Here is a 25,661-nt window from a genome sequence, read left to right on the forward strand (position 1 = left end):
TCTTTTCAAAATTTTAAGTCAGCAAAATCGGGAAGGCAATTCAAGGCTATTTCACGCTTGACTTAGCTTGATCGAGCGTGTTCTCAATTAAAGGGGGCATTTTCAAAACGTCTTTGATTCGGTAAGAGAAAACATTGACTCAAGTAAAAGATTTCAAATATCTCTTAATTTATTCATATGTTGCACCTTATCAATTCAAATTTCTAGATCATGTCGACAGAAAAGAAATGTAGAAATTCTTCCATATTTTATATAATTAAAAGATGTTCGGCCCAGGGCCCCTTACGAGCCGGGAATCCGGGAATATATCCCCTGTTCCCCCCCCCCCTCCCGTCTGAAAATAATCGATATGTATATATAAAGCTTTCCTTTGACATAAGGAAAATTAAATGTGTTTCCCTAGTTTAAATTATGCAGGAAACGTTAACTGGAGCAAAGAAAGATAATAAACTCAGCTACGGTTCTTTCGCCGGATGACTTAATGGCATATCGATGATTCTAAAAGAACAAAGTTCGTTGCATTTTCATGGAAAGTATACTTCATTACCTGAAATGACAGACAAAACTATTTTAGAAAAATAGCAATGTATATTTAAATTTGAGATAAAGAAGTTAAATGTGACTATACTTTTATAGTGTTAATGACCGAGTATAACCCAACAGTTCAAGTTATATATTCTTTAGAGGAAGACGTCAACATCCGGAAAATAGTTTTATTGCATTAAAAAAATTCGTTTATCATTCATTTCTTACTTTTTTCACTTGAAACATCGTGTCTAGCCAGTTACTAGGCTGGTTGATTGCGGTAATTTGTTCAATGGAAAGAGTCTATTATAATTGATTTAACTGAACAGTACGTTTACACTACAGTGTATATGTGATATACTACCTAGGGTGTAGGTTTCACTACAGTGTATATGTGATATACCACCTAGAATGTAGCTTGTACTACAGTATGTATGTGTGTGTACCTAGGGTATAGGTTGTACTACAAGGTATATGCGACATACTATATAGAGTGTAGGGTGTACTACATGGCACATACCATACTATCTAGATTGTGGGGTTTTATTATCTAATCTGGGTCAAACACAATAACATTATGTGTTTCTGTTAAATTTGCTGCGAAAGAATCCTTGTTTAAGAGAGCTACATATGCACGCATTTAAGACTGTCGAAGAGCGGTTTTGAGTTACGAATATGCATTCTATAATCTCCGCAATAGGTTCTTCCTTGGTAGTCAATATATCTCGGTGTTGAAGGTGAATTTCAGTATTCATACTAATACGATACTACACTGTGTATGCAACATTTGGCTTATTATAAGGTGTTATGCAATCTCTTGGAGATATGTGAATCTCTTGCAATGTCATGTGCGTGTCAGATGTATCGTGCATTGGATGAATTCGGTCAAACACTCACCACAAATTAACAGTTTTGCAAAGAGTAGGCTAAAGCTCACAAGAACTTTGAGATTCGTATTGTACGAAAAAAAAAATGGAAGAAAGAAATACCGATGGCACCATGTGGTCTCCTCGGCAGTCGTGGATTATACTAGACTCACGAAGCTGTCGTTTGAACATCTCTCGAGTGTCGGGTGAGGTCCAGTTGTAGGTGTGTATCAGAGATCTGATGTAATTCTGGTCATTAGAGATGCTGTCGTAGCTTGGACGGCTTTGGCAATACTTGAGCTCCACTTTAAGATAATATAGGAGATAACTTAAGCACATTTCGTCTCGAGACGATGGTCCACCCTAGATATGAGAAAAGATCACATTTCCATATCATTAGTTTGAAATACATGGGGGAATATATATATATATATATATATATATATATATATATATATATATATATATATATATATATGATCCGCCATAAATAGAAAAATATTTGACTCTTGTACATGTGCTGGGGCGAACAGTAAATATCTATACAAGGAGAAGGTCAAACCGGAAGTAAAAACCCGACTGCTTGGCAAACATATATTTACCACTTCATCCTCACCTCCGTTTGCGCCTCGAGAGGGACTATCACCTTACACACACCAAGGCATAAAGAAGACAGCATTTTCTCACATTCCTTGTACCAGAAATGAAATACTTATCATGGTGTGAACTCTTGTTTTCTTTTCAAAAGATCCTAAACCAAATTTAAGAAATAGTCAATCTCCATACCACTAAAAAGTAGTGCGGTTGTGTGAAATTTACAGCATACAATTTCCGCTTTTGTTTTGATCTGTGCCCTTGTTTAGTCACTTACGATGCTAACCAGTTTCGGTGATTACTGTTACACAAACAACTAGTTCTAATGGCAGTGTATCATTTATGTGAACAAGTAAAATGGTCTAATAAGAATTGTCCGATTAACGAAAACTGGGTTCAAAGCAACATAGATAATGCGGAGTTTTGTGTTTGAGAAGCACTTGCTGGCTTGAATGGAAAACACTGTAATATTGCATAGATTTTGTTAAAGGGAGATAACCCTTTGAACAATGTACAAAGTAAGCCCTGAGGTTATGACCCTGTTGCAATATGGACTCGGACTGGTTTGAACTAGTTCCATTATGGACACTGCGATAGTAGTAAGGGGGGGGGGGCACCCTACGTACAATGGGAATTAGCATTACAGAACCCCTTGGGACAATCTACGTACAAGGGAAATTTAACATGGCGAAAAATCGTGGGTCAATCTACGTACAAGGGGAATTTAACATGGGAATAAATCGTGGGTCAATCTACGTACAAAGGGAATTTAACATGGGGAATAGAGTTTGGGCTTGTTTAGGGACAAGGGGAATTGAACATGGGATTTTTTTTTTTAAATTTAAAACAAGGGTAGGCAATGGAAAGGCTATCTCTTTTCGAGAAATATGGCTGGCCCTGAAAAGGGCCTTTGGGTTTATGTTAATGTATTCATTAACATAAATGGCACCGCATTGGTCTTCTTCTTGTCCTTAGGCTGCGTCTCACTGTTGGCCCGTAAATTAGCACTCTTTTCAGGCATCCTTGTCTTTCAACGTAGATCCTGCGTATCCACAGGCTGGTGTTTGTCCTGTGGACAATGGTCCACTTCGATCGGACATACATGAGCATGTCCGTCCTGAACATCATCGTTGACACAAGCGTTGAAGAGTGCACATCGGTTCACATGTTGAGGCGCCGAGAACAGGTGAATCAATGCAGTGAACTGCGCTTATTTATAGGTACAGGAAGGATCGAAACGGATTGAGTTCATTCACCAATCCTAACACGCGTTACAAAATTCAGTCAGCCCGCATCCAATCCGAAGAGAGCAGTCTGTGACGTCACGTAGTCTATATAGATTCGCTAGCGCTTGTGTGCAGTCAATCTATGCGACAGTGATTCAACATGACGGAAATTCAGAAAACGATCCATTGGGGTGCACCAACAGGGGAGACTGCCCAAGGGAACTCGGACTTACTTTCAGAAGAGGTGAACTGGGATTTTGTGGATTTTCTCTCCTCGCAAGAATTTGTTCCGGAACCTTCGTTACCTTCTTCATTACCGCAAGTGGAGAATTTTAGACAGAGACAGAAAGAAGAATTTGAGAAATTTATGCAACGACAAAAGGAAGCGGAACAAGCTTTTCTCCTACAGCAACAGCAGCAAGAAGAAGAGGTAAGAAAAAAACAACAGAAACAACAGCAAGAAGAAGTAGCAGCAAAGAAACAAGAGGGTGAAAATCAAACGGTCAAGGTACTGTTGGACATTTTAGCGGAGTTAAGAAGTCTCAAACAAATGTATCAGACTTCTTTATTACGACCGAAGAGAATACGACCTTCCGGAGCTAAACACGTCAACCCTGTGACTAAGCCTACCGTACCACCCTTAGTGATTTCAACCCAATCATCATCATCAACATTACGCAGTCCTGAAGTAGGCCTTGGCCGTGGCAAAGGCTTAAGGCAGTTAAAGTTGATTGCTTAAACTCACTCCTACACCATAAAGAAAAAAGGCCCTTTTCAGGGCCACCCACATTTCTCGAAAAGAAATACAATTTCAATTTGCCAATGACTCAAAAAAACCCACCCATTTTACCCTTATAGTACGTTTCTGTGTATGAGTGCGTGAGTGTAGCTTCTTATTTTAAAATCAAAACTCAAAGACACTTACCTTGTATCATTCATTTATTCTTTTCTCCATTTTTTTACAATCCAATTCACAATTCACAACGCAATACTTTAATTAAAAGTTCATTGACTTCTTCTTTCTCCTTGTTTAGTCTCTCTGTTTTTTCAATTTCTTCACCGTCTTTTCCTCTTCTTTCTCCTCATTTTCTTCCCTTCTTCTTTTCTTCTCCTGTTTCTTTGCCTCATTTAAATAGAATTGTCTTCTTTCTTCCTCTTCTTCCTCTGAAGAATCCCTCTCTTCCTCTGAAGAATCCCTCTCTTCTTCTGAAGAATTCCTCTTTTTTTCTGATTCCTCTTCTTTCTTTTTTGGGCAATCTGGAGACCAATGTCCTTTTTCTTTACAATAATAACAGGTATCTTTACTTTTGTCCTTTTTAGCCCCTGTTTGTTTTCTTTTTTGACGGTCTGGACACTCTGAAGACCAGTGCCCTTTCTTCTGACAGATATAGCAAGTATCTTGACTTTTATCTCGAAAGGAAGGAGAGTAGTCCGTCGGCTGGTCTGAAGAGAATTTTCTAATGACCCCTCGCAAAGCTCTGACGAAACGTTCGATTTGGTTAGTCTCTTCCATCGTTGTGCTCGGCTTGAGAGTGAAATGAATAGTTAAAGGACAAGACACGCACCCTTTTATATACGCTGGTCTGCCATGACTATAAATTAGTTTATGGTGTTTACACTTGAGTCATTTGACGTTTTTTACTCAAGATGAAACGATCCCACTCATTCGAGAAGAAAGAAGAAGAAGAAAGTAAGAGGCAGAAACGTGATCTATCGCCTCGTACCAGAGCTGAAATATTGGCACAAATTCATGCCAGTGATTTTGAAGAGGACATGAGTGAACCAGAATTTGAAACCTCTAAACCATGTTCGTCACCCTTAGTCAACCCTGAAAAATATTATTCCATTCGAGAGACGGAAAAGCGCTCCTCTAGAAAATTTAGAACCACGGCTTACACCTACACGGTGAAGTTTAAAGATTTCAAGGCCGACGTACCCTTGGAGAAAGCAGAAGGGTTTATCACCGAGATGTGGGATTCTTTGCTCACCGCACTCAAGCGACAATGTCAACCCAAAGAAGACGATCGCTTGACACTATCCATAGATCACGACGGTTTGAAATCCCCTGTTTGGATCGAGTTTAGCAGACCCGCAGAACTAACTCCTTCCAAAATCATGGACAAGATTCAACACGTACAACAATCTAATGACCAGTTTGACATCACCGATGGTAAAGCCACACTGAAAATGGCTCACGTCTCTCTTCCTCAAGGGACAGGACGCAAAAAGATGTTATTGGTGGACGACCTTCGCAACACCAAAACAAGTCTCGTCCGAATTAACAACCCTCAAGACCAGATGTGTTTAGCCCGAGCCATCGTGGTGGGACGAACCTATGCCAACAAGAACGACACGGTAGAATGGAAAAGAACCTGGAACACTATTCAACGATCCGATCGAGCCAAACAACGAAATGAAGCAGAACTCCTGTTACAACAAGCCGGACTGTCCAAAGACACACCCTGTGGCATTCCTGAGATGCAAAAATTGCAAGATGCCCTAGCTCTACGATACACCTTGAAAGTGCACCCTCAAGAAATGCGCGGGTCTCTGTTGTTTCGAGGCCAAGACTTTAAGGACGGAAAATACATTCATGTCGTTTATCACGATGAACATTTCGATACCATTACCAGTATCACTGGATTCCTGGGATATGCTTATTATTGTGAGAAATGTGATTATGGTTATAACAATCGAGAGCAACACAAACATTGTGGATGGAAATGCCCAGGATGTTTGGCCTCTCCACCCTGTCTGAGCGAAAAACCAGTGCCTTGTTCAACTTGTCAGCGCACGTTTGTCAGTCCTACCTGTTACCAACAACATCTGAAAACACAAGGTTCACAGAAGAAATGTGCTTGTCAACTCCTGAGATTGTGCTCTACGTGTGAACAAGTCATACGTACCAATAAGGCCAAGGCACACGTATGTCGAGGAAAGAAAAAATGTCACATTAGTCACCACATCGTGGACTTGGAACACCAATGCTACATGCAAAAATACCAACCCCCACCAGAGAAAGAGGACGGTCACAAGAAGAAAGGCAATTTCATCTTTTTCGATTTCGAATGCATGCAAGAGACCGGCATTCACATTCCTAATTTTTGCGTGGCTCATCGAGCGTGCGAGAAGTGCATTCAAGAACCTATCTTCAGTCATTGCCCTCACTGCAGCAAGATTCCCGGAGGGCGTGAAAAAATCTTTCGGGGACCAAACACGTTAGCCGATTTTGCCCAATGGGTCTTAGACCCCATCGACAAGTCGTGGAGCCAAGAGGACATCGAACGTTACGGAGATTGTCATCGTCATGCCACGGTGATGGCTCACAATTTCTCCGGATACGATGGACAGTTTCTTTTGAGATACTATACGGAACATGGCACCGCACGTCCTAAAGTGACTTTGAACGGAGCCAAAATCATTTTCATGCAAGTGGGACAAGTACAGTTTAAAGATTCGATGAGCTATTTGGCCATGCCTTTGAGTCGAATGCCTAAAACGTTTGGAATGACAGAAATGGCTAAAGGGTACTTTCCACACTTTTTCAATACGGAAGCCAATCAACACGCCGTTCTACCCCATTTGCCTGAGGCTCACTATTACGACCCCGACAACATGCGTACCGAACAACGAGAAGCTCTCTACGTTTGGTACCAGGCTCACGCCTCGGACCCTTTCGACTTTCAGGAAGAAATGTTAAAGTATTGTCGTTCTGACGTGGACATTTTACGACGTTGCTGTGGAAAATTTCGAGAACTGTTCATGGAACACGGAGGGGTCGATCCTTTGAAAGAAGCTTGCACCATTGCCAAAGCGTGTTCCTTAGTGTATCGACAACGATTCATGCCTGAAAACACGGTGGCTGTCATCAGCCCTCAAACGACCCACTATGTCAAACGTCAGTACTCGGTCAAAGCCCTACGTTGGTTACATTACTTGTGCGACAAGGAAGACAAATGGATTCAGCATGCCCGCAACGGAGGAGGCGAAAAGACCATCGGAACGTATTCGGTCGATGGCTGGGACTTAGAAAACCCCAAGATCGTGTACGAATTTAACAGTTGCTTATTTCACGGATGTCCCGTCTGTTACCCTGACCGTGACACTAAAAATCAGTTTTTACAACGGACCATGGAAGACCTGTACCAGGCCACTTGTCAGCGGCGCCTAAAGTTGGAACAGGAAGGATACCAAGTGGTGGAAATGTGGGAACACGAGTACGATCACCGTATGAAAACCGATCCCGAGTTTAAACGCCTCGTGGAAAGTTACCAGTTCATGGACCCGCTGAACCCGAGGGATAGTTTGTACGGAGGAAGGACCAATGCCACCTGTTTGCTGTACCAAGCCGACGAAGAGAAAGGAGAAGAAATCAAATACTTGGACGTGTGTTCGCTGTATCCCTACGTGTGCAAATATTGTCGCTTTCCTGTAGGGCACCCTCAATTGTTCACGGAACACATCGACCTGAAAAACATTCGACAATACGAAGGCTTGATCAAGTGTAAAGTTTTGCCTCCCACGAACCTATACCATTCCGTCTTACCTCACCATTGTCAAGGCAAACTGATGTTTCCCTTGTGCCGTACTTGTGCCGAAACGTGCAACCAAGACCAACCTTGTCAGCACAGCCAGGAAGAACGGGCCTTGACGGGAACCTGGGTCAGCGTAGAATTGTTCAAAGCTCTGGACATGGGATACCAACTGTTACAAGTGTACGAAATTTGCCACTTTCCCAAGACACAACAATACCACAAGGGTGACCCTACTCAGAAAGGCATTCTCGCCGACTACGTGGATGCCTTTTTGAAACTGAAGCAAGAAGCCAGCGGCTATCCTTCCTGGTGTCACACTCCCGAAGACCAAATACAATTCAAAGAGAAATACTACGAACAAGAAGGCATCACTTTAGACCACATCGAGAAAAACGAAGGCAGGCGATCGTTTGCCAAAGTGATGTTAAATTGCTTGTGGGGTAAAATGGCACAACGACCGTGTTTACCCAAGACGGAATATTTGACAGAACCTTCCCGCTACTTCCAGATGATTCACGACAAAACCGAATACATGAAACACGTGGACGTCGTTCGAGAGGATTTGATCTTGGTCAATTACGAAGAAGATCTGGACTTTGTACAAAAAGACCCTTTTGGAAATGTCATCATTGCGGCTTACGTGACAGCTCATGCTCGTTTAAAATTGTACGAAGCTTTAGAACTGTTAGGAGAACGCGTCCTGTACTTTGACACGGACAGTTGCATTTACATCCATCACCCGATTCAACATCACCCTGACATCGAAGGAGACCGTTTAGGAGCCTGGACAGACGAGCATCCCGACGACAAGATTCTAAGTTTCGTCAGTGGCGGTCCCAAAAATTACGGCTACAAATACCGTGACAAACAAGGAGAAGTGCACACGACGTGCAAAGTGAAAGGACTGACTCTGAATCATCGTACCAGTCGAGTGGTCAACTTTGGGGTATTGAAAGAAGCCTTGCAATCGGGAGAGGATGGAAATTTTAAAGTGACCACTTACCAACCGAACAAGATTGTACGTTTACCCACTCACCACATCGTCAGTCGACCCTTGGAAAAAGTTTATCAAATCGTGTACCAGAAGCGAGTTTGACTTCCCACTCATTTCACCTTACCTTATGGACACGTTGGTATAAAACATTGGTTGTAAGAGGATAGCCACCCACCAGAAAGATGACTTCGCCACAGCAAGAATCGAGTGAGAAACCCGATGAGAACTCCAAGTTCAAACCCTACCATTTTCCAGTCTTCTTACCTGACTATTGTGATTGTGCCCGTCGATTGGACACGTTTCAGAACTGGCCTACGGATAGGGAAGGATTACCTTCTTCGCATGTTTTAGCTAGAACAGGATTTGTCTACTTGGGACCTGAGTCAGGATTGGGATACGAGGTACAGTGTTTCGCTTGCGGACTGAAGTTACGAATGGATCTATGTATCTATAAAGATTCAACTATTCTGGAACATACTCGATGGTCTCCGCACTGCCCTTACCTTTCTATGGTCTTTCCACCCATCACACTACGGTACAATGTTGACGGTACCTTAGAGACGGTACCTTCCAGAACAGGACATAAAAAACGTAAAAAAGTAAAGATGTACAAGCTGGAGACTGCATTGCGACTAGTATAAAAAGAGGCTATGGTCAAGATCGATAGTTCATTGTGACTACCAAGACCGAGCGAACAAGATGAATAATTTCAGAGAAACACGAAACAAGTTGTTCAGAAAGGCACAATTCAAGTGTGGGGCTTCGGAAGTGGAAACAATATGGAGCGAATTATTGATATGTTTGTTTAGCGGTAAGGTTGGAATAGTCCTAGTACTATTAGTGGTAATTAATGTCCTTACATTCGTCAACCATAGGGATCTTAATATACATCCTCGTAATAAAATATATATATTTATAAGTATATAGTCTTTAGAGTAATTCTCCTTAGGCCAGTGCTTGGAGTAATGCTACATTACTCCCTTATATAGATATAAGCTAACTTTGCCAGTGCCAAGGTATCTTAGGACATACGATATATATATATATATATATCTAAAGTTTCGAGAGTGTCTGCACGTTCTAGTACCGTATATGAACGGCAACCGAAACATCATTTTTGGTGATGTGGAGGTGGCCGTGGTAGTATGCGTGCTGGAACGTGCAGGCAGGCGATAGTTGTCTTATCTCGCATTCAGAGGTCCTAGGTTCGATACCAAGCAGAAACCCAATATGGAGCGAATTATTGATATGCTTGTTTAGCGGTAAGGTTGGAATAGTCCTAGTACTATTAGTGGTAATTAATGTCCTTACATTCGTCAACCATAGGGATCTTAATATACATCCTCGTAATAAAATATATATATTTATAAGTATATAGTCTTTAGAGTAATTCTCCTTAGGCCAGTGCTTGGAGTAATGCTACATTACTCCCTTATATAGATATAAGCTAACTTTGCCAGTGCCAAGGTATCTTAGGACATACGATATATATATATATATATCTAAAGTTTCGAGAGTGTCTGCACGTTCTAGTACCGTATATGAACGGCAACCGAAACATCATTTTTGGTGATGTGGAGGTGGCCGTGGTAGTATGCGTGCTGGAACGTGCAGGCAGGCGATAGTTGTCTTATCTCGCATTCAGAGGTCCTAGGTTCGATACCAAGCCGTAACCCAATATGGAGCGAATTATTGATATGCTTGTTTAGCGGTAAGGTTGGAATAGTCCTAGTACTATTAGTGGTAATTAATGTCCTTACATTCGTCAACCATAGGGATCTTAATATACATCCTCGTAATAAAATATATATATTTATAAGTATATAGTCTTTAGAGTAATTCTCCTTAGGCCAGTGCTTGGAGTAATGCTACATTACTCCCTTATATAGATATAAGCTAACTTTGCCAGTGCCAAGGTATCTTAGGACATACGATATATATATATATATATATATATATCTAAAGTTTCGAGAGTGTCTGCACGTTCTAGTACCGTATATGAACGGCAACCGAAACATCATTTTTGGTGATGTGGAGGTGGCCGTGGTAGTATGCGTGCTGGAACGTGCAGGCAGGCGATAGTTGTCTTATCTCGCATTCAGAGGTCCTAGGTTCGATACCAAGCAGAAACCCAATATGGAGCGAATTATTGATATGCTTGTTTAGCGGTAAGGTTGGAATAGTCCTAGTACTATTAGTGGTAATTAATGTCCTTACATTCGTCAACCATAGGGATCTTAATATACATCCTCGTAATAAAATATATATATTTATAAGTATATAGTCTTTAGAGTAATTCTCCTTAGGCCAGTGCTTGGAGTAATGCTACATTACTCCCTTATACAGATATAACCTAACTTTGCCAGTGCCAAGGTATCTTAGGACATACGATATATATATATCTAAAGTTTCGAGAGTGTCTGCACGTTCTAGTACCGTATATGAACGGCAACCGAAACATCATTTTTGGTGATGTGGAGGTGGCCGTGGTAGTATGCGTGCTGGAACGTGCAGGCAGGCGATAGTTGTCTTATCTCGCATTCAGAGGTCCTAGGTTCGATACCAAGCAGAAACCCAATATGGAGCGAATTATTGATATGCTTGTTTAGCGGTAAGGTTGGAATAGTCCTAGTACTATTAGTGGTAATTAATGTCCTTACATTCGTCAACCATAGGGATCTTAATATACATCCTCGTAATAAAATATATATATTTATAAGTATATAGTCTTTAGAGTAATTCTCCTTAGGCCAGTGCTTGGAGTAATGCTACATTACTCCCTTATATAGATATACCCCTATCATGGAAAGTGATGCTGTGCGTGTCAAACCTGAGGGATGCGAAAGTGATTCCGCTCGTCCTCTTGGACATTTTACTGGGTTTCGTTTTAAAGGGGAATGTTCACCTTCACGTCTACCCCCTTACGGATGTCATCCAGCCTTGAACAAACTCCTGTTCCTGTCACCCAACCCTCATCGAAACGAACCTGTGAAAGACGAATATTCGTTTCCTGTGCGTTTGTCGGAATACTGCGACTTTGAAAATCGTCTTCAATCATTCAAAGGAAAATGGCCTAAGTATCTGGGAGGACCGACCCCCGAAGAATTAGCTAGAGCCGGATTTTTCTACTTGGGCGAAGGAGATAAAGTCAAGTGCTTCATTTGCGGTGTGTCACTTCACCACTGGGAACCGCAAGATTCGGCCTACGTAGAACATGCTCGATGGTCACCGAATTGTCATTACTTACCCTTAGTGGGACCGAGACATTGAAGTAACTTCTTACCATAATAATCTGTTCATGGATATTTTACAAGAGAACATTCGTGCTTTGCCTGTGGAGTTGAGAGAACGCATTTACCGAGAGCTGGTCAAAATACAAGTGAAACGTAAAGAAAAATTGCATCCGTTACGTCACCGGTGTTTGAACCACTGGTACCTGAAGGCTATACAAGGATTGATTCAATTGAAAGTGTTTCATCGGACAGACATTGATGAACGATCCTCTAGTTTTAAAAAGGATTGGTTTGTTATGGACGATTCTACCTACATCATTGTAAACGTACTGCATCGAATTCCAGAGGAAGAGTTAACGAATTACCAACATCTTGAACACAATGTCAACTTAGTGAAAGAGGAAACTTCTGAACGAATTGTAATGTGTAGATTAGTGACTGAACGATTTAAATTCGACACTGAAGTAAAACCATGTTTGTGCAAACAGTACATTTCTTGTTTCAGACCAAAGAGGATTTAGTATGACCTATTCATGGATACTTTGTTAGAGAATATTCGTGCTTTGCCTGTGGAGTTGAGAGAACGCATTTACCGAGAACTGATCAAAATACAAGTGAAACGCAAACTCAAAGTGATTCGTCCGTTTTTAAATTATGCTATGTTCCAAAGTACAAGAAGACTGATTATGAGTGGATATTACATTAGGCACAAAGGTAAACGAGGCTATTGGCCACCACCCAACGATTCCAAAAACAGTGTATATACTTATGGATACTTTACAAGAGAACATTTTGGGCTTGCCTGAGGAGTTGAGAGAAAGGATTTACCGAGAACTGGTGAAAATACAAGTCAAACGTAAAGAACAATTGCATCCGTTACGTCACCAGATTTTTAACCACTGGTACCTGAATGGGATAAGAGGACTGATTCGTCAGAAATTTTTTCAGTGGTCAGACCTTGTTGAACACTTTCAGTTTATGGATGAGGATGGACCAGACGTTCGTAATTTTGATTACTTCGAGATTCACTTACTGCAAAGTATTGAGGAAGACGAGTTAAAGGATTACCAACATTTGTTACATGGAATCTGCTTAGAAAAAGACGAAACATCTAGACAAACTCTGACGTTTCAATTACAGTATGTAACATTTAAATTCCCTACTGGAGAACGAACGTGTTTGGTTAGAAATTACCTTTATTGCTTCCGAAACAAAGACACTATAAAATCAAGTTGCCATGCCACGGATTATGTCACATATCATTCAACAGATTCCGTGGAAGGAACTCAATGACCATATTCAAACCGTGGATCATTACCATCAATTATTACAAGAACTTTATCCATTCAATTTGGGACGACAAGTGGTGTGTGTCTTAGTGACTTGTTTTCTGGGATTTCGTTTACCAGCCGATTCTTTGTGGACTCTTTACGATCAGTACTTACCACCTCAATGGCCTTAAATGGTCACGAAAAACTCCTTTTGCTCAAAGCCTTGCGTTTTCATCTGGATACTTCTCGACCTCAACAGGAAAAAAAGATTCGTCAACTTTTAGCTACCCAAGACGTGTATGACGATGTGTGTGTAGCTTGTGACTTACATCCCCATTGGACAGATGTCCGTGCCTGGAAAGAATGGGGTTTTGAGGCTTGGACCCAAGAAGTGGCCCAGTATGCACGAGAGTTCTTCAAGGAAAAAAGTTACTTTTCAACCCGTGTTAGTGACGGTGCCAGAAGAACCCGTCACCCAGGACAGGACTGTCGTGGACAGGCCTGAAAGACCCTTTCGGGAGGACACTTGTGTGACCTTACCCCCTACTATAGAACTGGTTAGAACATTACCCAAAACATGTTGTACAGACACTTGTGTTTATTCCACGTTCATAGTTATCATGTGCCTTTTATCCTTGTACTTAAGCCTTTGGCTTTTATGTATTTTTGTCTTTCGTATTCATGTTTGAAACATTCAATAAACGAGTTCTGAAAAAAGTATATAAACTCTTGTCTTGTTTGTTTTCGCATCACAAGTGACATTTCTCACACCATGGCTACCTCTGCTGTCTCTGCTCCCTCTTCATCTACTGTCAAAGTCATCGAAGAACACTTAGATCATGCCAGTTGGGAGGCTTTGTATCTTCGCCATCCCTTTAACATGCTCATTGCTGGACCTAGCGGTTCAGGCAAAACCGAATTCGTCAAACGTTTGATCGAACATAAACATCATTTGATCGATCGACCACCTCAACGGATCGTGTGGTGTTACAAAGAGTGGCAATCGGCGTACAGCCTCTTGCGAGAAAGTCAACGCGATTCCATCGTGTTTGTGGAAGGCATTCCTAAAGAAGACGACAGCATCGTCTCTGACTCCCGTCAAACCCATTTGGTCATTTTCGACGACATGTTAGGAGAAGACGAAGAAGAAATTAAATTGTGGTTCACGCGCAAAGAGCATCACCGTAATGCCAGTGTCGTTTACATCACCCAAAATTTGTTTCAACAAAGTAAAGCCCATCGCACCATCAGTCTCAATGCGCATTACGTGGTCTTGTTTAAAAGCCCTCGAGATAAATCGCAAGTGCAAGTCTTAGCCAAACAGTTAGGAACGCCTTGGCTGACTCAGGCGTACGACGATGCCACTCAAACGCCACACGCCTATTTACTCGTCGATTTGAAACCTACGACCCCCGAGGATTTGCGATTTCGTACCCACTTGTTTCACCACTGGTGCCAAGACGGAGGGCCTGTCCTGTACACGTCTCCGTCCTCGACTTCATTTCACGCCCCATAAAAAAATCTATAAAAACCTCAGACCCTTTTTCGTCTGTCTCACACACAGTGTGAACATGACGTCCCTTCAGTCGCATCTTCCCGTCAAATTGATTCGTGCCTTGTATGGCATCAGTCGAGAAAAAAATCCACAAACACGAGCTCGTGTCTTAGAAGCTAGTCTCAAAGAAGTCTTACGATGGTTCACGGTGACGGCACGTCAAATACTCCAAGGAATCATTCAGATTCCTCATCAAACCAAACGCTTTTTCGATCGAAACAAAGTCGTTTTGGTCCAACTGGCCAATCCCCGCATCGACACTCAAACCAAAAAACAAATCATTTTGAAACCTGGAGGGAGCGGTACTCTAGGAGGGGTCATCATTAGCTCACTCTTAAGATGGGATCCTAATGCCCCCAAAGTTATTCCCAAGACAAAAGTCCAACGAAGCCCCAAGAAGAAAAAGAAAAAGACCAGGTCCCCAAAGAGAAGAACTTCTCCAGTGGCGGGACCCTCCTCTTACCAGACACCACCCTGGAAAAAGAAAAGAAGCCCCCAGAAAAAGAAACAGAGAAAAAGTCCCCAGAAAAAGAAAAGTCCACAGAAGAAAACTAGTCGCAAGAGAGGCACTTCGGCCAGGACACAACCTTACACTCGCAAACCACGATCTGCCACAGCAGCAGTGACTGCGTCTCCGGCATCCTCACGTTTGTCCACTTCTCCGTTGATGACACCAGGAACTGAAGAGTACTTGGAGACGTTGATCACAACAAGAACTTCTCCGTTGATGACCCCCAAAAGAACTTCCCCAGTGGCAGGACCCTCCAATTTAGCGGCAGTGGCTGCTGCTCACAAAGTACCTTCTCCCAAAATCAAAGTCCATGAAAGATCGGGCATGTTACAAAGTTTACTGGATTTGTCCAAGCAAGAACTGGCTCGATTTAGTCCGTTACGTACCCCTGCACGACGTGTCTTGCCTGTCCTCAAACTGATACGCCGTAAAGACAATCAGTGGCGACGCGTTCCAGTATAAAAAAGGCCTGTGACCGAGTAAGGTATCAGTGTTTTTTCGTGCTCCTAAGACTCAAAGATGTCACCCTCCAGAAAACCCCAAGGAAAGAAAAGGAAAGGACTGCCACCACGTTTAGCCAAACATGGGGACCTGTTATCTGTCCTGTCCAAAGTTTCTCCACCCCTACGAAATAAACTCATTCAAACGGCCTCCAAAGAGGTCATCGATACCGAGTGCGAATGTTGTTTGAACGTTTTGAAAGGCACGATTCCTTTGTCCAAACACCAGAAACAATGCTTAAGCAAGCATCGTCACGTTCTTCGCCAAATGGTTCGAAAGAAAATTCCCATTCGTCAAAAAAAGAAGATGTTAGTGCAACGTGGAGGCATTTTGCCTCTCTTGTTAGGCCCCATACTGAAAGGAGTCTTGGGAACCATGTTGGGAGGACTGGTGGGAGCAAGATTAAAAGGCCCTCGGAAGTCCCAAGATCTCAGAATCGACCCCTGACAACCCCATGGAAGGACGAAAACTAGCTTTAGTGCCTTACAAACGATGGATGGAATACCATCGGTGGCAAGAACAACGCAACCCGCATTTACCTCCCAATCCCAATTTGAGCGAAATGTCCCAGTTACAACACGAATTGCAGTCCTTGATAGATCGCCAAGATTTGTCCGAAACAGAAAAATCGCAAAAGTACGGTCAACTCTTGCAACGACTGCAACTCTTTCACCAGAAAGCTTTAGACGAAACAGCTCTACCCACTCTGAAAGATTTTAAGACCTTGATCAAAGGTCCAGCACCATCACCAGTACCAGTACCAGTACCAGTTCCACCACTACCAGTGACCAAGACAGAAAAAGGAAAAGAAGAAGAAGAAGAAGGGTTTCAAACTCCACCAGAAAAAGTACGCAAGTTAACAACATCACCTACCTCCAGAATTGGATGGATTAAAAAAATGATGGCCACCCCGTCTTCATCACAAGAAACAAAGAAAGTGAAGACAGAAGTGAAGACAGAAGTGAAACAAGAACCGATATCCCCTGCTCAGACATCCTCCTCTTCAACACCTATTGCCGGTCGCACACGCAAAGCATTGCAATCAAAGAAAATACCCCAAGAGAAAAACAGTAGCCTATTCCAAGAGTGGGTGCCTTATTAAGACACCAATCAACACAAAAAAAATGGAAAAAGTCTTAGCCAGCATTTAGTACGATCCTTCGCATCCTGCAGGTTACGCAGGAGTTCAAAAATTGTATCGTGCTGCCAAAACGCGACTGAAAAGTCTCCGTTTACCTCAAGTGCAACGATGGTTACAAGAACAAGCTACCTACACTTTACACAAACCCATTCGACGCAAGTTTGCCAGAAGTCGCACCCGAGTGGAAGGCATCGATCATCAATGGCAAGCCGATTTAGCCGATGTCTCTCATTTGGTCAGCTACAATCGCGGCTACAAATATTTGTTTTGTGTCATCGACGTCTTTTCCAAATTTGCCTGGGTCGTACCCTTGACTTCCAAATCGAGCAGCGAGTTAGTGCGAGCCCTGCAACGGGTGTTGAAACAAAGCGGTCGTCACCCACTTCGATGGCAAACGGACAAAGGCACCGAATTTCTGAACCAAGCTTTCCAAAAAGAATTAAAGAAACGTGACATTCATTTTTTTACCACCGAGAATCCCGAAACCAAAGCCAGCATCGTGGAACGTTTTCAACGCACTTTGAAAGAACGCATGTGGAAATATTTTACGCATCACCACACTCTGAAGTACATCGACATTTTACTTCACCTGGTGCAAGCGTACAACCAATCTTACCATCGAAGCATCGGACGTGCCCCGCAAGACGTGACTCCCGAGAACGAAGTGCTGGTGTTTGAGCGTCTGTTTGGTACGTCCCCGACGAGGGCTGTCCCCAAGAAAAGTGGAGAGTTGGCCGTAGGAGATTGGGTGCGCATTGGCAAAACCAAACGCACTTTCGACAAAGGTTACTTACCTAACTGGACGACCGAATTGTTTCGCGTCACTGGACGAGTGCATGGCCGTCATCCTGCCGTCTATAAATTGGAAGACATGAACGGAGACGTGCTCAAAGGAACGTTTTATTTGCCCGAGTTACAACGTGTCACCAAAAAAGAAGACGACGTGTACGACATCGAAAGCATTCTCGAACGCAGAACCCGTAAAGTGGGTAAACGACGTGTCAAAGAAGTCAAAGTACGTTGGAAAGGATATCCACCCAGTTTTGATTCTTGGATCGACGCTTCGCAAGTCATCGACTATAAAAAGAAGAAGTGACCATCATGCCCTTTCACACAGCAGACGCAGCTACGTCGACCACTCCTCCTTCATCTAGTTCTTCTGTGCAAGATTTACAAAAACAACCCTTGTGGGTGTGGTGTGGAGAACGTGTGCCTAAAACGCAAATCGTCTTTTTCTGCCAAATCTTCGTGGTGTATTGTGTCATCGGGGCAGCCATCGCCAATTTGAGTTTGCAACAAGGAGACAAACAATTGTGGACCATTTTATTGAGCAGTTGCATCGGTTACCTGCTTCCCAATCCCTCCCTGAAATTCTCCTCGAACGGGAACCTTGTGTCCAGTGCCAGTGTCAGTCACCACTCCAACCACAACCACAACCAGAACCCCATTTTGGGTGGAGACACGCCTCTGACGTCCAGTAATATCCCCTAAGACAGCCACAGAACTCTGGAATTATGAGTCACCAAAACCAATTTTACTTAATCTTACCCAGTGACAGTTCCATGGAGATGTTTCCCCACAACACGTTGTGCTGTTACACGGCTAAATTACCTCAGGCCATCCCTTTAGATCACGAAGCCCATTGGGAAGTGGCTATGGTAGAAATGATTCACCCGACCCAAGTCCACAATGTCCTTTCTATCAAAATAAATTTGATGTGGAAGTTCATGACCCACAATTGCAACTGGAGTTGGATAAGAGAACCATATCTGACAAGAAAACCTATAATGAAAGTACTAAAAAGTGGACCTACCACTTGTTCATTCCCCCAGGCTATTATTTTAGTGGTCATCATTTGGTCAGCACCATAAGCTCCAAGTTTAATGGCGTGTTTGGGAAAGCTTTTGAACAGGTCAAGAACAAAAGTGTCACCATGGAGTACCACAAATTAGCTCGTCGCTTCTTGATGAAATTTGAGCAGAGTAAAATCGTAACCATTTTATTTTGTCCTGAATTGTTCGACATGTTGGGCGGTGACATGGAGCTGAGGAAGAAAGTAGAACAAAAAACACCACCCGAATCATCAGGCATTTTCGACAACGAGACTTTTGCCAAGTATTTTCGTACCCCGGTAGAACTGAACCAAGGACTGAATTTGATCTTTGTGTACTCCGATGTGGTAGAGTACAACGTGGTGGGACACACCTCCGTGCCGTTACTGCGTGTCATTCCTTTCAAAGTGGATTCTGCCACCAACGACGAGGAGGAAGGTGGAAACACTTACCATGTCCACCGCTAAATTGTCCATCCTCACTATTTGCCTGTCAGCAAGTCGTATTTGGACACGGTCAACATTGCTATAAAAGGAGATTTGGGACAAAATATTCCATTCACCAAAGGAAAAGTCACGGTGAAACTCCATTTTCGAAAACGGTTTTCTCACGATTCGTAAGTAAGTCATGTATCCAGTGTACCGAGGGGTTGCACGACAGCGAGGACACGGTTTAGGAGACATGTTAAAATCGGCCTTTCGTTCGGTGGCCCCGGTGTTGAAACCGATGGTGACACGCGGATTGCACGCCTTGAAAGATGCGGTACTGACGCTAGGTAAAGAATTTCTCCAAAATGTCATCATCGACAAACAAAACCCTAAAGAAGCCTTCATGAGGGCTGGCAAAAATGTCTTGCTGCAAACGGGCAAAGACATTTTAGGCCGACGAGACACACCTATAAATGCCCTGCACGCTACCGAGTCAGGCATTCAGCAAGGACAAGGCAGAAAGAGACGACGAAGAAGAAAACACCCTTTCACCAGACTTCAAGCGAGAAAGGCCAAGAAAAGAAGAACCGTTCGAGACTTAGACGTTTTCGATTATTGAAACACAGAAAAAAAAAAATGATGCACCGAGAGTCTTGCGCTTGTTCCAAGACGGAACTGGATCTGTTTGCCATGCCCCCTACCATGATGACCATGCAAGAATCCCAGTGGGTGGAATTTCATCCCGTCTCCTCATTGACCGATTCCGCTCCCATCGAGTTTGAAATCAAAGGACAACCCGAAAATTACATTGATCTGAATAGCAGTTACTTGTACTTGAAAGTCCAAGTTCTAGATAAGGATGGTAATGGAGTAGATGACGCTGAACAAATAGCTCCCGTCAACAATTTCATGCATTCCTTGTTCAGCTCAGTGGATTTGTACTTGAATAACAAACTAGTCAGCAGCAGCATGGATACTTACCCTTACCATGCCTACCTGGAAAATCTCTTGACGTACGGAATAGATGCCAAGAACACTCATCTCAATGCCTGCGTGCTGTGGGAACCTGACGAAGCGGGCAAGTTCGACAAAATAGATGGAACCAATTCCGGCTTTGAGGCAAGAGAAGACAAAATCTTAGAGAAGAAGAGTTTAGAACTGATGGATCGTTTGCATTTGGACATGTGGTTGCAAGAGAAATATTTGCTGAACGGGGTCAATGTCCGCTTGAGACTGAATCGCAGCAGTACCGCTTTCCATTTGCAGACTGATCCTGATAAGACTGGCATTCCTAAAAGCAAAATCGAAGAGGCCAAACTCTACGTACGACGCGTAGAAGTGTTACCCAAAGTGGGAAACGACATCAGTCAAACGTTGAGCAGAACGACCGCCAAGTATCCCATACGACGTGTGGAAGTGAAAACGTTCACCATTCCTGCTGGACAGCATTCCATGATCGAAGATCATCTGTTTCAAGGACAGTTACCCAAGAGTTCAATCCTTGGTATGGTCCTGAATTCAGCCTTCAACGGAGCCTTCAAAGAAAATCCTTTCAACTTTCAACACTTCAACGTGAAGAAAATCGAAGTCAGTCGTGATGGCAAGACCTTGTGTACCCGACCTTTCGAACCTGACTTTAGTGACAAGAAGATGAATTACTTGAGAACGTACTTGTCCCTGTACGAAGCTACCGGACAGTTAGGAACCAACACCAGTCACGGCATTGAGTACGACGATTACGCAGGAGGCTATGCTTTGTGGGCTTTCGATTTCACTCCAGACCAAGGCAGCGACGAGGGACATTTCCACCCTATAAAATCCGGCCAGATTCGTGTAAAACTTCAGTTTGCAAAAGAACTACCAGCAACAGTGAACGTCATCCTGTATGCAGAATTCGATAATACCATAGAAATCAACAGTTTGAGAGAAGTCATTCTAGATTATTAGAAGCCATGGAAGACTGTTATCCCTCTTTACCTAGTGGAGAAACTTTGGACATGGAATGTGAGGAGACCGTGGAAAAAGAAGAATCCCAAGACAAAGACGAAGAAGTTGTCATGATGAAGTCAAGATGGCCAGAACAAAAAGCCCATTTAGTCTCCTGTTTTGCCAAACACTTAGTCGAAAAAATGACGGAATTGATCAAGAAAAATTGCTATGGATGTCAAAACGATCATCCCAGTCAAATTCAACATGATAAATTCCTGATGTTAAGTCAAGAAGAAAAATTGGACGAGTATCTGGACGAAGCTTGGAGTCTCATCTCGGACAAAGACATGTTGCATCAGTGGTATAAAGACTTGCGTGAACATTCTTGTCCACCATTAACCACTCAAGAGATCCATCGTATCGAAGCTCTCCTGAATCAGAGTGAGGAAACAGAACGAATAACCGTTTATTCGTCAGACATTTTCAAGCAAAAAGTCAGGATCGAATTGACGACTTATTATTACCTGTGAAGAAGAAGAAGAAAACACACACAGACACACACACACACACACACACAAATCAATGGATACCTGGGAACTTTATTACCTTTTGAACCACAGTTCGTATACGGCTTCTTGGAATCCTGTCGTCTGTGCTAAAGATGAACATCGCAAACCTAAAGACCATCAAGCTTACGTGATCAACACGGACGACAGTCATCTCCCAGGAACCCACTGGGTAGCCGTCTACTTTCCTCAAGAAGGATGTGTGGAATATTTCGATTCGTACGGATTGCCCCTTTTGGAAGACGATATCATTGACTTTATGAGAAGAAATGCTCAGACCACACGATTTAATAATGTGAAATTACAAGGCACAGATTCCTTGGTGTGTGGACAGTACTGTGTGTATTTTCTGCATCATCGCAGCCTGGGCTATTCCTTAGAACATTTAGTGACTCATTTTGATCCTCGTTCTTCTTCAAGAAACGATGTGAAAGTAGATCGATGGTTTTGTGACCATTATGCTTATCTTTTGTCTCAAGCTAGGAAACGTAGTGTCCATCAATGGCCTAATGATTTCCAACAGTGGAAATCACAATTTCATTCACAACGTTGTCAGCCCTGTTTAAAGTAGATTGTCAATTGAGAAAAAAATGTTTGTGATTTGAAAAGATAGTTTGATGTTGTACTGTTGGATTATTGTTAAAAATGTTAGAGTTGTTGTTTAGTGTTAAGTGATTTTTGAATTAAAAATGTTGTGTTTTGAAAAAAAATGCCTTTGTCTTTTGTTTAGCTATAAGAATGTTGGATTGATGCACTTTCATTTCTTACTATCCCTCTCATGACACTCACTGAACGTTGCGGCTCGAAAATCGTGTGGGGGATGTTTTCCTTCACGTCCGCGCTTTGACTTTAAGAACCGGGGTTGTTTCCAGTCTAACCATCCATTGTCGACTCATCCTCCTAAGAAGATGTGCTCCAAACTAGCTAAATTCAACGAAGACTACGTGAATTTGCATAGGGTCAGACACAGTCTGATACCGAAGCCAGAAGAAATAGAGAATGTGAGAATGTTAAAAATCACTGAAGACCTGATAGAAGAGCTCTTCAGAGAAGAAATGAACCGGGAAAAAGAAGAATGGACAGAGAAGTACAGACTTCAGAGACAGCAGCAACAGCAGCAACAGCAGCAACAACAACAGCAGCAACCTGAAGCTGACAGAGGCTTTGTCGATTGTCGTATCGACACCAAAGAGTTCTTCTTCTCTTTCCGAAGAAGCAGACCTATCGCCAGAAAGTCTATCCTCAGAGGACATCGCATTCTTAGAAACTAAAAAAGAATGCCATAGCAAAAAAAAAAAACCAGCCCTTTTCAGGGCTACCCAATACTCTAGAAAAGAAATAACGATCGATTTGCCGATGTGTGTAAGTAGAGTAGTATGAATATAAACACTAACTCTTTCTTAAAAAATGGGAGGGTATGTGTTAGTGAGTTTGTGTTTGTAAGTGATTAAGTACGTTGGTAAGGATAGTAGATTAAAATGATGTCTTTTTCCGTGTTTGAGGTGTATATTTGAGGTTAGATTGGATTGCTTTGCGTATGTGGATAGTCTATTGAAGTGATTTATAAAAAATTTTAAAATAGTGATAGGTAGCATAAAAAAGTGAGTGAGTGTTTCTTTTAGGTCCGCGCGTTGTTGTTTTTGGTTATGATCTAGGTAAGATCAATTTTATGTTTTTAGGGGGATGTTTTCCATCACGTCCGCGCTTTCAGTATAAATTGAAACTCGCTCGGCAGTCTAGCTACCCTTGTTGATTGATCAACACAAGAATGAATAGTAGCAGAATAGGCAAACTTCTTGAACTCCAGATACATCTGGAATATGTCAGGCGCCTGGTAAATGAACTGGCTGCGGAGGCTATAATAGAAGAAGAAAGAATAAAGAAGGAAGAGGAGGAGAGAAGACAGAGGGAAGAGGAGGAAAAGAAAGAGAAGAGATGATGTCGTTCAATATTCCCGAGACAGAGGATTGGGGTGCTGAAGCGAATCATCCTCCCTCTTCGCTCCCCAGAAGAAAGGTGAAAGGAGACTGGGGAAGAAGATGCGTGTGCGGCGCCAGGCCAGGAAGGTGCAATCATTAGATAGTTGCATCTGGAGTTAAAAAAAACAGCCCTTTTAAGGGCTACCCAATACTCTAGAAAAGAAATAACTATTAATTTGCCAATGTGTATAGGTAGAGTAGTGTGAATATAAACACTAACTCTTTTTGAAAAATGTGAGGGTATGTGTTTGTGTGTTTATAAGAGCTCAGGTATGTTTGTGTGAATAGTAGATTATGGGTTTCTTAGCGTATGTGAAGAGTATAGTTAGGGTTGTATTATATGAAATGAGAAAGTAGGGGGATGTTTTCCTTCACGTCCGCGCGTTGTTGGGTCATGATCTAGGTAAGATCAATTTTATGTTTTAGGGGGATGTTTTCCTTCACGTCCGCGCTTTCAGTATGAGAACCCACCACGTTCGTCGTTGGAACCATTCTACGGAATAACTGAGACAAAATGACTCAAGTATCAGTTCTATTCAATCTACTGAGAGACATCTATTTCTGGATAATGGATGTAGAATATGTTTTAGGAAGAATAGAAGAGGAATGGAGGCATGGAGATATGAAAGACTTTGCAACGAGTCAAGTTCAAGGCCTAAAGACAGCAAGAGATATCATAGCAGGGATGATTGAAGAAGAAGTCAATAAGTCAAGAGGCTTCATTAACCCACCTTACTTCAGAGTGGGAAGTTTGAAGGAAGCACTGGATCATGTCATCCAAGTCCGGTGCTTCCTAGAAAAGATATTATACTGGACAGAGTGGAGGAATGTAAAATGGGGGTTGGACAAGGTGAAGAAAGGGGAAGATCTGATGAGAAAAGTAATGGAGGAAGAAGTAGAGAAGATTAAAGAGAAATGGAGGGAAGAAAGAAAAGATGTGGAAAACAAAAAGAAAAAGGAAGAGTTCGAGCGACTTAACAACAATTGGATGAAAATCCAAAACAAGTTCCGAGCCATGGGTCACCCGGACTGGATGCCGGAAACAGAAAAGAAGAAGAAGAAAGGAATGATGGACAAAATAAGAGGATGGTGGAAAAAGTTAAGAAGTTAAAAGAAGAAGAAAAACCCAAAGGCCCTTTTCAGGGCCAGCCATATTTCTCGAAAAGAGATAGCCTTTCCATTGCCTACCCCTTTTTAAAAAAAAATATCCCATGTTCAAATTCCCCTTGTCCCTAAACAAGCCCAAACTCTATTCCCCATGTTAAATTCCCCTTGTACGTAGACTGACCCACGATTTATTCCCATGTTAAATTCCCCTTGTACGTAGAGTGTCCCACGATTTATTCCCATGTTAAATTCCCCTTGTACGTAGATTGACCCACGATTTTTCGCCATGTTAAGTTTCCCTTGTACGTAGATTGTCCCAAGGGGTTCTGTAATGCTAATTCCCATTGTACGTAGTGTGCCCCCCCTTACTACTTGCGATGAATGCACATACATCTCAAATTTGGATTGTGCGCATGTTCACCGTATTAGCAAGGAATTACTGAAACATTACAATGGCAATAAGGCGTTAGAATTTTTTCGCGACACCACGTTAAACAGTTTGGAATTAGGAATTGTTCAACACACTATTGATTGTTCTACCAATATTTCTGTGGATAAAAACCTTTCCACGTGTTACTTTGATGAAGTGTCCCCGGAAGCATTCTAAAGTCTTAGAAACCTTATCACCTTTCGACAACATGGACTGCGATGTAGATAGAACAAACGCAGTAACACGTTGGAGGAAAGGGGTAAATAGACTCGGATATTTGTTTCTGTGTATAAACAGGGCGGTGGGGGAGTGATGTGTCACTGGTCACCTGAAATCTAAGCATCGTTTTATTCTTGCGCACGTTTATTGAGTATTATGCACACTGAGTAAATATTTTAAAATTTTGGAAACTCCCCACCAAAACCAGTTGGCTTGGTC

The 25,661-nt window shown here is 42.4% G+C and overlaps 1 protein-coding gene across 3 annotated transcripts in view; it reads right to left on the reverse strand.

Moving 5' to 3' along the window:
• Positions 1-344: 344 nt before the first annotated feature.
• The window catches only part of LOC149778492 (DBH-like monooxygenase protein 1), a 35,010-nt gene continuing 9,693 nt past the window's right edge, over positions 345-25,661 (reverse strand). For all 3 annotated transcript variants that reach the window (XM_089939357.1, XM_089939356.1, XM_089939355.1), the window contains 2 exons: positions 1,515-1,754; positions 345-547 (listed from right to left, as the gene is read on the reverse strand). In XM_089939357.1, the coding sequence (XP_089795483.1) occupies positions 479-547; positions 1,515-1,754 (309 nt within the window). In that variant the 3' untranslated portion in view covers positions 345-478. The remainder of the gene's footprint in view (positions 548-1,514; positions 1,755-25,661) is intronic.

The sequence above is a fragment of the Sinohyriopsis cumingii genome, chromosome 17 (assembly GCF_028554795.1).
Source record: "Sinohyriopsis cumingii isolate HCF-2022 chromosome 17, ASM2855479v2, whole genome shotgun sequence".
Lineage (NCBI taxonomy): Eukaryota > Metazoa > Mollusca > Bivalvia > Unionida > Unionidae > Sinohyriopsis > Sinohyriopsis cumingii.